The following is a 15,956-nucleotide window of genomic DNA, read 5'->3' as shown; positions in this document are numbered from 1 at the left end:
TTTGCTTTGTTTTTTGTCTTTTCTCCACTTTTTCCAAGCTTTGTCCCTTCTGTCTTTTGCCTCACTGCATCTTTTGTTGAACCAACATTTAATGTACTCTCTCTCTCGCTTTTGTCTTGGTACATGCCTGTTTACCCCTTCATTGTAGTTTTCCATCAATATATTCCATTTCTCTTCCACTGCTGTTTCTTCCCTGTAAAATATTTCCCAGTTTGCATTCCGGAAGAATGTCTTTAGTTTTGTAAAGTCTGTTTTGTTGTACCTCAGTCTTCCTTTCCTATGCTTTTCGTTCCTCTCTATGTCTATTTCTTCCTTTAGTATAGTTTCGATGAGTACATGGTCACTCTTTCCAATTGGTGTCTCATACTGGACTTTATGCACTATTTCAGGCTCTGTTGTAAATATTAGATCTAGTTTCGATGGCTCTTCATTATTTCTGTACCTTGTGTTTTCACGGACCCATTGGGTCATTGTGTACTCCATGGTCATATCTAGCAGTACATTGCCCCACGAGTCATCTCCTCCTTGCACTGTCATGCTGTCCCAACAAATTTCTTTGCAATTGAAGTCCCCCATAACTACCAGATTACCCTTACCCATTAGTATCTCATTGAGTGATTTTCTTGTGTCATCTAGCATTTTTGTATGTTCAATTTCTTTCCAAGCGCTTGTTTTTGGAGGCACATAAGTCACCACAAACTTTCTACTTTTCATATTCTTGCCTTCGACTTTTATCATGATCAATTCAGCATTACCTTTGCCCTCTGCAATTTTTGTCACTTTTAGGTCTTTCTTGGCCAAGAACATGATTCCCCCTCCCTGTTTCTTGTCCCTGTTTTTTATCCAGTAGTTGTATAAACCTTGTCCGATAACAGTGGATGGTATTTCACCTCTTAGTTTAGTCTCTACAATTCCCATTATGTCTGGTTTTGCTTCTAACAGATAATCATTGAGTTCGTTCAGTCCCGAAATTAGTCCGTCAATGTTGGTATAGGCCACTTTTAATTTTCTTCCTTCTCCCTGGTTTCTTCTTCCCTTGTTTTGTTCATTTTGGAGCGCCATTGTCTTAATCTCAAGTCTATTACTCTCCACTGGAATTCTTTGCATTCTGTCTCCGATCTTTTCAAGTTTTTTTCCTTTGCTTCTTCTCTTAGCGCCCTTTCTTTTTCTAATTCCTCAGTACTCATTTCTCTTTTTATCCATATCTTATTGTATTTTTCACTCTTTGCCAAGTTACCTACTTTTTCAAATATGTCTTCTACTACCACTTGTGACCTTAGTTTTATCTTTAGAGGTCGATTCCTATCCTTAGTATAGCGACCAATTCTGTAAGTCTCTTCTAAGTCTGTGCCTGAATCACTATCTCCCCCCTGAATTTCATTAAGGATTTCTACTGCTGTCTCTTTTTCTTCTTTTTCTCTCATGTACCTCGCCAATCCTTGTTTTTCTTTAAGCCCATAAACCACAATACATTTCTTCCTATCTACTGTGTCCCTGACCCAATTTGCTTTTTCGTTAATCACTTGAATGATTGTGTCTTTTGCATTATCTTGCATTTGCTGCTTGACTATTTCTTTGAAAGCAATTTCTTTATTTTCAATATTTTCTTTCCACTTCTTAATTTCCTGGATACTGTCCCCACCTAAGTTTTCTTCGATCTTTTGTGTCAATTCTTGTAATTTGTTGTTCACTTCCTGCTTTAGATTTTTGCTATTATTATCATTAGTTTTCTTCTTTTCATTATCATTCTTCAGTTCATTTATGTCTCTTTTCATTTCTTTAATTTCGTTTGTAAGATCCAAGTTAGCTTTTTTCAGGTCAGAAATTTCATGGTTAGTCTTAGATAAACAATCAATTAAACCAATGACCTCTTTTCTTAAGTCCATGATTTCATTTTCCCACCGAGTCCTATTTTTGCTCATCTCTCTCTCTATCTCTAATAATCTACTTAAGTTCTTTCTTTCGTACTTACCAAACCCTAAGAAATCATTGTCATAACACGTGTTTTGTTGATTGTTTACATCGCGGTTCAGTGGATTGCCGCCAGATGGCTCTGATTCGCAACTGGCTTTCGAGTCGTTTTCATTCATTTTTGCTAATTTCGAGTTAACACAATTAACTAGCACTGCATAGATACCATTTCGGGCACTCACGTTCACTCCCCACCCCTACAGTACAAACCAGGTTTTCCTTTTTCGTCGTAAATCCTCTTCTTCTGTATATGTATATATGTGTATGTACAGTACTGAGTAACATTCATAAGTCTGCCATGTCTCAGCAAGGTAAGATTAGTGTTACATGTCTTATGTATTTGTGTCTTTTCTTACATATTTCTTTGGTCTGTGTAGCATTAGTTTTTAACTACATACACCACTGTTGGTATATATTTAGATTATGTAGAGAGTAAAACTCAGTGGTACACCTTACACTGTAAATATGAGTTTTGATATATGAACTTTTCATATTTCAAACAGCTTTGTAGAACATAATTTGTTTGTAACTTGGGGACTCTGTATATCATAATTAAGTACACCCCTTACTGATACTTTTTGGAGCTAGTGTACATGAAGTTGAAAGATTTGTGAAATACTGGCCTCTTGTGTAAATTCGTTCAAGTTGAAACATTGCATTTTCTCTAGTTACTTAATTTAGAGTATATACTGTATATATACTGTACTTGTTAGCATATAAGATGCACCTCTACATAAGATAATCCCTATTTTACAAGATTTTGAGAAAAAATTATTATTATTGTGAGGAAAAAATATTTTTTCATCAGAAGTTATTGAAAGGTATTGGAAAAAAAATGTTGGTAAAAACATGTGTATTAGTAGCAGTGATAAGGGAGATATTAATATGTTAGCAGAGATATTGATACTAGTCAAGTGTGTTTCGTTAACAAAGCAATAGCAATATTCTCATCCTGATTAACCTGGTAAAAATGAGAGTACACTATAAGCATGATATGGTCTGGTTTTCAACACAAATCACCCCAAATCACAGCCAGATCTTTTTTACTTAGAAATGCATTGTGTGCCAACAAATGTATTTAAGATGATTTTTCACTTGAATAAAAAAAGTGACAAAGATCTCAGTAATTATATAGAAATAAAATTTACAGTAATCTGTTGTTCACTTTATGGAAAACTGGGATATCAGAATTCAGATTCCAGTACTGGGTTTTAAAATCCCTCTAAAATCATAGGGATAGGAATCAACCTAGCATTGGTCTGTTATAGTCAGTTATCATTCAGTCGAGATATAGGCTGTGTTTACACCTAGCGAATCAAATCAATTAAATTCATGAAGAATCAACACGATTCATGAATTGTGTTGATTTGCCACACTAGTTTCAATGTAATCATTTACACCAGATGAATTGGCATGATTTGAATTGACTCCATTCACCTGGTGTAAATCGTTACATTGAAACTAGTGTGGTGAATCAACATGATCCATGAATTGTGTTGATTCTTTATGAGTTGAATCAGTTTTATTTGATTGGTGTAAACACAGCTATATATTGTACATTTTTAGATAATAAGAGTGAAGTATCATTTTGAATTTGTAGTTTTGATTGAACAAATGCAGTATCCCAATCCCAAATATTCATTTACCTTGTTTCATCTTGAATGTGTTTTTTGTTTAGATATTTGAAATATCTACCACTTTTTTCTAATTTCATACAGCTGGCATTTATGCCTCTTGTCACACTCAGTGACACCTGAAAATAGTTTATATTGTATTATTTCCATGTGCTTATAGCATGAGTATAATATCAATTTGCCCTTCCCCATCTCTGTCTCCCTTCAGAGTATTTGACTTTAATGTCTTTAGTCTCTGCATTTGACCAACCCTGCAGAGTCTGACCCCAGCTCATAAGTGCCCATTGGATCCTTGTCAGTCTTATTCCTCTTTTTACACATGTCTCTTTCTTCCACATCAGATTCCAAGCTAAGACCAGCTAGCTAATTGGTGATCTTTCTGTGTCTTCATTAGCACTTAAAACATGCATACAGTATACAAAAAACACTCCCTCATATAAGGAGATGGTCTAGTCAAGACATACACCCATCCTTCACCCATCCAATACTCATCCATCATCACCCTCACTCCAATCCCCTGTGGATGAAGGGTCATCCTTGTCCTCTACCCAATACTTGGGTCAGAAGCAATGCAGCAAGACTTGTCACTTCCGCAGGATGCCCTAATAGCTGAAACTAGTTTACCCCCAGTGTTTTGCTATTAGGTGACCCTCCTACTCATCCACTAAAAAAATTACAGAAATCCTTTCAGAATGCATCAACTTATCATCCACTCACAACTTGCACCAGTCACACCTACTTTTTTTTTCTCCTTTCCCTGCTTAACAGACATCCTCCTTGCAATTAATGCCTCTTTCACCCCACCTTTCCATTCCATTCCCAGTCTTCCCCCCAAGCTCACCCGATCCACCTCTGGTATCCAGTTCTTTTTGCTAGTCTGTCTTTCCATATGCCCAAATAATTCTAGTATTCTATGATTAACCCTATCTGCCAGCTCTTTTTTCACCCCAGCTCTCTGCCTCAGTGCATGAAAGAAAGTAGCAGATTTATCCATAACATATGCTTGTTATATTTTTGTCATCCTTAGGTGGGTACATACCAATGGCCTAAATCTTCCATATGAGGGGGGTGCCTGAATTAAACCAAACATAGATAAAGACCAATATACATAACCCTTCCATCTTGATACCTTGGGGAAGAAGGTTCCCTCCCACCATTGCCATTACACTGCATGGGTCAAAAAGAGTGTGATGAGACACACCTTTGCAGGACCCAACAGCTGAAGTTGACTTACCATGACTTGGCTATCTCCCTTATAAGGGGAAAAAAGCCCTTGGTATATAGATAGATAGATAGACCTTACCACAAAGCAATCCCTCCCCTGCATCCTCCACAACCACTCTTCTATGGAGCAGATTTGGAAAACATCCCTTTGGGCAGTACCATCTCTTCATCCATTCACAATCTTTTCATACATTCTTCTATCTTGCTTATCTCTACCCTGCTTTGCTAACATGCATGAAAAACTCTTTTTACCCTATCCATCCACCTCATTCAAGATTTTCCACTCATGCTTACTCCACTTCTGTTTCCCACACACTCCATTAATTATTTCTTGTTCATTCTTTTTATATGTCCAAATCACTTCAGCAGGCTCTGGTCCACCCTCTCATGATATCTGCCCCTAGACTTTTCATGTCTCATCCAATTGGTAAATAGTTTTCAGTGGATGAGGAGGGGATTGCCATGTAATAAAATGATGGAGGTAATCAAACTCTAGCAGTTGGGCCCTGCTGTGGAAGTGCTGTGTTCTTGACTTTAGTGGTGTTGGGGGAACAGGGCTGACCCTTCATACACAAGGATAGGTGTATACTTTTACCAATTCTTCACCCATTCTGGATGTTTCATGCAGTGAGTTTCAGGTCTTTTTTATAACTAAGATAACTTTTGTTATCATTAGATTCTTAATATTATTTCAAGCTCCAAATTAGAGTATATCAGTCATGAACACAAGAGAGAAAAGTCACATGAAGGCACTGGAAAGAGGTGTTTGACAGCTGTGTATGGAGTCATGACAAAGTAAGGAATACCAGGGTTCATAAAAGGATTGGGATACAGATGGGATTGGGAGGAAGAATAGAGCAGGCCAACTTAAGGTGGTTTGGTCATGTTATGAGAATAGTGGAAGTAGGAGTTTTCAAGGGATATACAAGTCAGTGGTGCCAGGAGTGAAAGCAAAGGGTAGACCAAGGGGCTGGGGTGAATGGATGAATGAAGAGCTTGTCAGGATGTAAAGCAAGGAAAAATGTGCATGAATGACAAAATGAGTTGGAAAAGAAAATATAGATTAAGGAGACAACCTATTCCATGAAAGGGATGTACCAGAGTGTACAAGCATCGCAGCTGAGAGAGTGATGAGGTGATGTTTGTGTAGTTTAAGGGAGAAGGAATGAAAGGGACATGTGTGAAAGGAGTGAAACGGGTAATGACGTTCCTCTCCCATGCATAGCCACCTTGCTTTGTAACAGCTGATATAGATTATGTTTTATCAACAGCCAGATACCAACACACCTGATCCTTTCTATGATGACTTCGATGATGACTACTGGGAGGAAGTTGAGGAAGAAGAAAAAGAAAAGGTTCTAGAAGAAAGTGAATCTCAGGTCCCAGTGATAGGGGTCGGAAAGGAGAATGTCACTCAGGTTGGCAAACTTTTAGAGATGTTAGATGAAATTGTTGAGATGGAGGACGGAGATGATCTACTCCTCACGTGCATAGTCAGCCCACTCCTTCAAGAGGTAAGACAGAAATATTGTAAGAGCTAATTGTAGGAATGTTTACCTTAGGATATTTTTTTATGTAATATACTAGTATACTTCAATCTTTCTTTCAGCCCTTTTTTAACTACTTTAGGAGATATGCAAATTTTTTCATAAATTCATGAAATTGATCTTTGATTTATATGCTACATAGCAAAGTACCATCCTCAAGAGATATCATATTTTCTGTTTGTGAGATCATAAGTGGGAGTGAAAATCTGTATTACATGAGGATAAGCTTGTGTTGGTAGCTGAGGTATTGAATGCTTTATTAATTACACTACAGCGATTACTGTGGTATTACATTGCTCAGCATGCTGGGTAAGGTGCTTGCCTATCTGTTGATGGTGCAGGTTCACTCACATCTACTAAAAATTCAGGGGCCTGAACAGTCTGAGTTTGTTCCCATGAAGTCAATGACTCCCCAGGTCCTAGTACTGCATGTTTTTATGTGAATTCCAAGGGTCATTTGCAGCCTATATTGACCTTAAGAAGGCATTTGACTGTATTGTAGGGTGCTCTGGGACCCCCTAGATCCTTGGGATTCCTGTGAGGATTATTGACCTGATGTCTGGTTTACTGTATATTCTAGGATAGAGTGATGTGAAGTGTGGAGGCATGTCCGTCTTCTTTCTTATTGATTCAGGAGTGAATTAAAGGGTTGTTCTCACCTCTGCTTAGACTGGTTGTTAAACAGAGTTATCAATCATTATAGAGCATCCATTGACATCACTAAAGTCACTGACTTTGTCTTTGTGGATGATGCTGTGGACAGAGAGATGAGACCACATGTACTCTAGGTCTCCTAGACTAAAACCGAAGTTCAGTCTTTTTGAAATTTGCTGGATGATACAGTTCAGTTTGGCCATGTATATGGCAAGGTCACTCAGGTCTTGGAAAGTCTGATATGCCTTAGTAGTTTAGTGCATATCAGTGGTGGGTCATGTCAGGAAGCCCTTTGAAGGATTGGCATCACCTATGGTGTTAAGGATTTTCAACCAGAGTATATAGCATTGTTGATATCCACTCAGCAGGACTAAGATTGGAATCTTCAAATTGCTTGTGCTTCCTGTCTTGTTGTATGTCTGTGATATGTTGAATATTGACTTCAAGAGGCATCTCATCATCTTTGATATCAAGTGCCATCAGAGATCATGGAATGTTGCTGGAATGACTTATGTGTCAAACCAGAGACTGTTCCATGTTCCATGAGACTTAGTTTAAGCCTGTTACCAGCATAATTCGTGAATCTCAATTACAGCAATATGGGTAAGTGGCATGCTTCCTTGATATTGATTCCACTTGCAGGGTTATCTCCACTGGACCATCGAATACAAAATGACTCAGTGGATAAGGGAAAATACCAGATACAGAGGTAGTGAAGAACCATCAAGGCTGGATTTAATACTTACGACAGAGCCTGAAATTGTCATTAAAATTTATTACAAAACTCTGATAGGAAAGAGTGACCATGCACTAATTGAATTTGAGTTGAAAGAGCAAATGGATCAAAGCAGAAATTATAAACATAGAGTAGGAAGACTAGTGTACAACAACAAATTTTGAGAAACTCAAAAAATTATTTCGCAATGCGAACTGGGAAAAACTCCTAAATGAAGAAACAGGGATGGAAGAGAAATGGAATATACTAAAAGAAATTTATAATGAGGGAGTGAATAAATATGTACCACAAAAAAAAGGAAAGAACATACATCAAACTAAGAAATGATTATGTAAAAATATGCAGAGATGAAAAGAGAAACTACGAAAAAAATAATAGGAAAATGCAAGGAAGAACCCAAATTATTTTACAGGTATGTAAATGGTAAACTGAAGAATAAACAAGAAATAGAAAAGCTCCACCAAGGTAAATACGAATATACAGAAGAACTGGAAATGGCTGAAATTATGAACAACCACTTCAAATCAGTATTCACAATAGAAAACTCACCTAACTGTGAGGAAATAGAGAGATATCCCCCTCAATGAAAGAAATAATTGTAACACAGAAAGAAATCAGCAACCAAATCAAAACCCTTAACATCAGAAAATCATATGGTCCAGACGGAATTGCAAATTGGATACTGAGAGAATGCATGAAGGAATTAACAGATAAAATATACAATATAACTAAATTCTCACTTAAAGAAGGAAAAGTGCCACAGGACTGGAAGAATGCAAACATTGTACCGATTTATAAGGGAGGAAACAAGGAAGATCCATCAAATTACAGACCGGTCTCCTCAACAAGCACAGTAGCAAAATTTTGCAAAAAGGTCATAAAAAATAGATGGGTTAAACATTTGAAAGAAAAAACTATACTGAATCATGGAAGATCATGTACAACAAACTTGATCTGTTTCTACTCGAGATTAATAGATATAATACAAGAGATGGTTGGGCAGACTGTGCCTTTCTGGACCTACAAAAGGCATTTGATAAGGTACCACACAAGAAACTAATAAGAAAAATAGAGTCAATAGGTGGCATCAGAGGAAAATTATTGGAATGGATGAAAGACTTCCTGACTTGGAGGAAAATGAGAATAGTAATTAGAGATAAATTCTCAAATTGGGAAGAAATGATAAGTGGTGTCCTGCTGGGATCAGTACTGGCCCCAATCATGTTTGCCATATACATAAATGACATGGACGAAAGAGTAGAGTGTTATATGAATTACTTTGCAGACAACACAAAAATACTAAAAGTAAGAATGGAGGAGGATTGCAACTCATTACAACAAGACTTGGACAAGATCTGGAAATGGATTCAAAAGTGGGAAGTGAAATACAGTATCAAGAAATGTAGTATAATGGAATTTGGAAAAAGTAAAAACAGAATATTGAGAGATTATAAAATTGGTGAAGAAGAGGTCAAAAAAGTAAAATCAGAAAAAGACATTGGAGTGATGATTAGCAAAGACATGACACTGGACAAGCATATTAATAAGATAGTTGGAGAAGCCTACAATTTATTGAGGTCAATAAAAGTGGCATTTGTCTATTTGGATGAGGAAATGATGAAAAAAAAATATTAACTACACTAATAAGGCCAAAACTCAAGTACGCAGCAACACTATGGACACCCAGTACCAAAAAAATATATAAAAAAAAATTAGAAAGAATACAAAGAGCAACAATAAAACTGGCACCAACTCTTTCCAAAATGACATATGAACAAAGATTGTCCAAATTAGAATTACCAACTCTGTAACAAAGAAGGGAAAGAGGAGACCTACTATCTATAGAATTATGAAAGGAATGGAAATCTTAGATAAGAATGATTTATTGAAATGGGACAATGGAAAAACATGAGAACATGAAAAGAAACTCAAAAAAGATAATTACAGAAGAGATCTGAAAAAAAAAATAGCTTCCCACACAGAGTGATAGATATTTGGAACAAATTAGACATAGAAACAGTTTGTGCAAACACTATTCAAGATTTTAAGAAAAAACTTGATGCTGAGAGATATAAAGATGGGTCACCACAAGCATAGCTCCCTTCCCATATAATACAACTAGGTAAATGCAAGAAAACCTTTAATGGAGGAGGCAGAATGGACATCCACAGAACTCATAGCTGGAGCAGGTCAGCCAATCCTGCCAAGAGCTGTTTAGAATGGAAAGTGTAGCTGCATGGGAGCTTGCTCAGAGAAACCATGGGGATTTGTCATGGCATGTGAGTGAAGCTACACGCACCCTGGCATATACTCCCAATTTGGTTTATGATGCAATGATGATTCGAGAATAAAAGACAGAATCCCAGAAGCTCCTTTCCTGTATACTGTACAACAATTAGGGAAAAACATGTTGTTGTTTTTTCACCCAACCTGTGTTGTTATTTTACCTAGTTGTATTTACCTAGTTGTATGTCCTGAGTGCTGTGTGGTGCTATCCCAAGATCTTTCATTAATCTGACACTGCATTCCTACCAAATCTACTAATTTACATTTTCTTAATGCATCATTGAGCAGAGGCTTATTGATTGCTTTTAATGTTTGTTTTGCCCATCCCTTCTCCCATTCAGAATAATGCTGAGGTACGCTTCTCACTTGGAGACCTCATCTTGACAGAGAGTAACATCGTGATAGTACAAGACCCTCGCATCAGTGTGCACGCTACACTCGGAGTGGATGGGTCATCACTGCTGCAGTTACAGCTTGAGGGTGTGACCCAGAGTGATGGAGGAATATACTACTGCCGTACTGATGACTTTGGGGGAGAACATGTCTTTGACACCACTACTGTTGTAGTCACCAAACTTGCAGCAGGTAAAACTTAAGTACAATCATTTAAGAATTAAATTCTTGAATAACTTATTATCAGCAGTGTGTACCAAAGACAGTAATTATATGAAAGTGATTGAGAAAGTATGATTCATATAGATACTGAAGTAATTGAACCCAGCAGTTGAATTGTTATTGTTGCTGATGAAATGACAGAAGAATGAAGGGGTTTTAATCCTATATTATTATTTCTTTGTATAATTGTGGTACCTTGGTGTTATATAATTATTTATGTTAGTATCATCACAAGAAAGTAAATCTTTAGAGGAATTGATTTCTCTGCACATGACCAAATCACCAGAGAGATCTGTGTGCCTCCACATATGAATAACATCCGCATGTGCATCACTGCCTGAATGTGTTTGTGCATGTATATGTGTATCATCATTGATTTGTGATAATTTATTCTTGCATGAATACCTCTTGATATGTCTGTTGTTGCATATATATATATATATATATATATATACATATATATATATATATATATATATATATATATATATATATATATATATGTACACACACATAGACCTGTGTACATGCATAACCATATTTGTGTCTGCATGTATAAATATGCATATGTTCCAAGTGTCATTATAAATGTTTGTGTGCATATATATTGTGTGTGGCTTAGTTTGCATAACTCACCTGCATGCCTACCAATCTCCAAATTCAATGTTTTCCTATTCCATTTATTTTTATCATCTCTATTTGGATTTTTTTCTTTTCTTTTTTTATTAATTGTTGCCAAGAGTTTCACTAAGTGGAAAACCCACAGCCTCACAGTATCACAGTGGCTGGCAACTGTCCTTAGGCCCTCCCACAGATCTCTCTGGGAAGAAACTTTGGACTGTTGTCTGTGTTCAATTAGTGTGGGGCTGCTTTTATGTCATTGGCTGAAAGTAGTAGGGGAGAGGACCAGTTACTTGCTGTCAGCTCTCCATGTGTGATAAAGTGTAAGAAATAAAACTGAATTTGATAGAGAGAGATCTTGGGCTCAGTCAGGAGACAGAGTGTCAGATCCTTAGGGCTGCATATCCAAGTGGAGGTGAGAAGTTAATAAGTTTTGAAAATGGGTAGCTTCGCTGTCCATTGTACAGGACCACCACATGTAGGTACCCAATACTTTATTTTGTGTTATGCATAGTGTAGTGCTTATACAGAAATGTTTCTTTCTGTTGTCCAAGTCATGTGTGTGTTACTATTCTAAGTATGTTCAGTTCCTTACTTGCCTTCACTGTGAGGTCTAATGTATATTTACCTTAACTACATTTACTCAGATGTAGTACACAGGAAAAGAATTACACTTGTGATGTCCTGTTTCTTCTCCAATTATCATAATGAATTTTAAATTTGTGCATAGTTCCAGCATCTGTAAATCTATCCTCTTCCTATCCTCCATATTTTAAGTGATGGATAAATTGATCTTAGAAAGAATTAGAATACAACTGACCATCTCACCAAGTAGATATGAATTCAAGAAGGGCCGCTCCACCAGCATGCTACATACAAACATCACTCAACTAGTGCTAGAGGGATTTATCAAAAAAGCACTACCAAAAAGAACAGTGATAGTAGCAATAAACATAAATATGGCATTTGAGACAGCCCCTAGACATTTCCTATAAAAAAAAAAAAAAAAACAGAGACTGGCATCCACATCAGTGACAAGGAATGGCTAACAAACACCTTAGTTGGCAGAATGCAGAGTGTCACAGAATAACCTAACTAAAAGATTGTATATTGGAGTTCCCTAAGGAGCAATACTATCACCTGCACTCTTTTAACCTCTTCATTAGTTAACTCACCTTATTACTTTGCTCTCTTAGGCCTTAATTACTTTAGTAATGTTTCCCTACATTAATGAGAATGATGCAACATATTTTCAGGTTCTATATCAAATCAGAAGGAGGAGGAAAATCATGAACACTTACATGTACCCATTTCATCCCCACATACTCCACTCCCATTCACCACCTCTCCCTCCCTCTTTTCTTGGCTCCTGGATAACAGGTCATCCCTGCATGTCACCCACTGCCCTGGGTCAGAAGCAATGTAGCAAGACACAGCACATCCACAGCAAGGATGCTTCATTTAATGGAACCCCCTTCTCCATCCCCTCATGCAGAAAAAGAGAAAACAGGGAGAAATCCCCTTGGGCTGCATCAAAATATCATTCACACATACTTCTCACCCCCTATCTCCCACCTGCTCCGTTCTATGCATCACAGCATCATCCATACACAACCATTCTCCACTCACCCCTGTCTTCTCCCTTCCTTTCTCAACAGATATTCCCCTCTTCCCCAATGCCCCTTTTATCCCATCCATTCATCTCATCCTTGGTCGCCCCCCTCATGTTTACTCCATCTACCTCTGCCTTCCACACCTCTTTTACTAATCTTTCTTCACTCATTCTTTCCATGTGTCCAAACAATTCCAATACTCATTCATTAACCCTATCTCCTAACTCCCTTTCCAACCCTCTTTCCTCCTCACCTCCTCATTTCGTATTCTATCCAGCCTAGTAACCCCTACCATACTTCTCAGGCATTTCATCTCAAACACATTTAAACTCTTCCTCTGTTATGTTCCATGTTTCTGCCCCATAGTGCTGTCGACACACTCACCCCTTCATACAATCTCCTCATAGCTTCTTTCAATCTACATTCTACCTCCACACCTCTCTTTCCCGCCATGTTAGATAGATAGATAGACTTTATTTGGCAATGAATCAATGTACATGAAGTGCAAATAATGACAAGAACACATAGTTCAGAATAATAAATGCAAATTGCCGAGAATAACACAAAAAGTATGTATGCTTATTTCCATTGTTCACACCGAAGTATCTAAATCTATCCACTTCCTCCAGTCTCTCTCCCTTAATACTTCCAATTTGCTGCCATCCTCTCCCTTTGCACATCTCATCGCCTTACTTACCCACATTGATCTTCAACTTCCTTTTTTTGCATACTTTCCTGTTAGGCTGGTTGTCTGCCCCACGTTGGGCTGTCAAATGTTAGGCTGGTAGTCTGACCCACGTTGGGAGCCAAATGTTAGGCTGGTAGTCTCCCCCAAGTTGGGCAACCAATTAGGATGGTTGAAGGCAAACTCTGATGGAGATAGAGTTGGTTTATTTAACAATGAATGTTGGGCGCCAGTAAGGGGGGGGGAGGAACGAGACAGCGAGGGAGGTGATGACTGTGTTTCAAGTCGTGTCCCCCGGGCGATCTGTTTGCGAGGGAGTAAAATGGGGGGAGGTGATAAAGGAAGGAGCCGCGAGCCAGGCTCACGTATACTGCTCCTAGGCTATCTGCATCCTCGGGCGTTGGTCCATCATTTATATACACAGACAGGTCATAACCCGTGTTCCTAATTGGTGTGAGGTCACGTGTGCTGCGTGTGGAAGTCGGAGGCAAAATGTTCTGATGGCGGTGACTCAGGAAGACAGAGGGTGTGTGTTCCTCAATGGATCCAGTTGTTCATGGTCATGTGGCCGGCCGAGGTGTGGTTAGTAATCTTGGGGGCCTCACAGGGTCTGTCTTAGGCTGGTGAGCTGCACGTGTGTTTCCTCAAGGAGGCTTTGTGATGGCCATGCTTGGGGTCAGTAAGGTCGTGGGATGCCGAGAAGAGGTGAGGACGGGGGTGAAGAGGGGAGTGAGGACTACTAACACACCCCCACAGAAGTCGAGGCCTCCAAGCTATGATACGCCTTCAGACTCTGCAACATGCCCATGCAGCATTTGCGCCCGGCTCAGAGTGTGCCAAGTGCAACCTCATCTCCCATCTCAGCCGGTATAAAAGACGACGAAAACGTCCTCTCGGGGTCAGTGAGTCCTCTCCCTCCCTGTCTATTAGTCCTGTGCTGCTGCCGGGCCAGACCCAAAGTCCCCTGTCTATGAATCCTGTACTGCTGCCGGGCCAGACCCAAAGTCCCCTGTCTATAAGTCCTGTGCTGCTGCCAGACAAGACCCCTATCTATAAGTCTTGTGCTGCTGCCAGGCCAGACTCAAAGCCCCCTCTCTATAAGTCCTGTGGTGCTGCCAGACCTATCGTCTGCAAGGCATCGTCTAGCGCCGACTGTGCCTCAGAGTTACCGACGAGGATTTGGGCAACGATGCCCCAAAGGGAGATGCCCACCAGCCGCATGCCCAGTACTACTACCGTAGGTCGCCCACCGCACTCACTGGCCAGAAGACTCGCCGAAGGACTCCCGGCTCACCGCCTCAAGTTTCACTAAGTGGAAAACACAGACCCACAGTGGTTGACAATGGTCCACTTGCCCTCCCACAGATCTCTCTGGGAAGAAACTTTGAACTGTTGTCTGTGTTCCATTGGCATGGGAGTGTTTTCGTGTCACTGGCTGAAAGTGGTAGGAGAAGGAGACCAGTCACTGGTTGTTAGCTCTCCATGTTTGAAAAATTTAAGAAATACAGCTTAAATTGATAGATACCATGGGGCCAGTCTGGAGACAGTGTCAGCCTTTCACAGCCTTCTGCAAGAGCTGTCTGGGTGCAACAGATTATTTGAATCCAGCCTGGGCTATTCCAAAAGTTTATGCATCTGTACAGGGAATAGTATTTATTTACATCCTTCAGACATATGGTCTTTTTCTCATTTGTTTCCATGACAACAGAATTCCTTCCTGCCCCAAACCAAGAGATCTTCAGTGTCAAATTTGTCCTTTCAATGAACTGGACACCAGTCAGGTTCTTTTTCTCTGTTCCTTTTATGATGGCAGGTTGTTCTTTTAGTTTTTCCTCAAGCAGTTTATCTACAAGACTGGGAACCAATTTGATTGCTGATCTTTGAGTGAAGGTTATGTGTATCAAATGTGAAGCCAAATACTTTAGTGTTTCTATTCAGTGAGAAAGGCTGACCATTTAATATTAACATTTGGTGCTTAGATTTCATGGTAGCAATGAGCAAACAGCATCACTGGGACCTCTGAATAATACAAATATTCTATTGTGTGTCAGTCATAGTTTTATCTTATTGAGGCACATTTGTGTGTTTTTGTTGTTATTTTGTAGATGTAGTGCCAGACTATCATTGTTAGGAGGTCATCTACATATGTAACAACTTTAATATTGTGCTTCAACTTTGGGATGGGGAGGTTTTGTGCAAATAGTGTGTTAGTGACAGAATTGTTCCTTGAGGAACTCTATTGTACAGTCTTATGATTCCCAGTTGATGGTTGTTCTGAGATATTCTGTTTTCTGCCAGCTAGGAAGTTTGACAACCATTTATGTCATTTACAATTCAGGAGAAGAAATATTCTTGTGCAAAAGATATGAC

General features: G+C 38.9%; 1 protein-coding gene across 4 annotated transcripts in view; it reads left to right on the top strand.

Annotated features, from left to right (window-relative positions):
* Positions 1 to 15,956, top strand: part of LOC143034450 (uncharacterized) — a 104,016-nt gene that overhangs the window by 63,938 nt on the left and 24,122 nt on the right. For 3 of the 4 annotated variants that reach the window (XM_076200508.1, XM_076200507.1, XM_076200509.1), the window contains exons 17-18: positions 6,101 to 6,343; positions 10,394 to 10,637. The exons of the other annotated variant lie outside the window; for it this stretch is intronic. In XM_076200508.1, the coding sequence (XP_076056623.1) occupies positions 6,101 to 6,343; positions 10,394 to 10,637 (487 nt within the window). The remainder of the gene's footprint in view (positions 1 to 6,100; positions 6,344 to 10,393; positions 10,638 to 15,956) is intronic. 4 annotated transcript variants of the gene reach the window in all.

Source organism: Oratosquilla oratoria, chromosome 17 (assembly GCF_046742065.1).
Source record: "Oratosquilla oratoria isolate Oo_2021 chromosome 17, ASM4674206v1, whole genome shotgun sequence".
Classification (NCBI taxonomy): Eukaryota; Metazoa; Arthropoda; class Malacostraca; order Stomatopoda; family Squillidae; genus Oratosquilla; species Oratosquilla oratoria.
The sequence above is the reverse complement of the archived record's forward strand: the minus strand, read 5'-3'. Positions and strand labels throughout refer to the sequence as shown.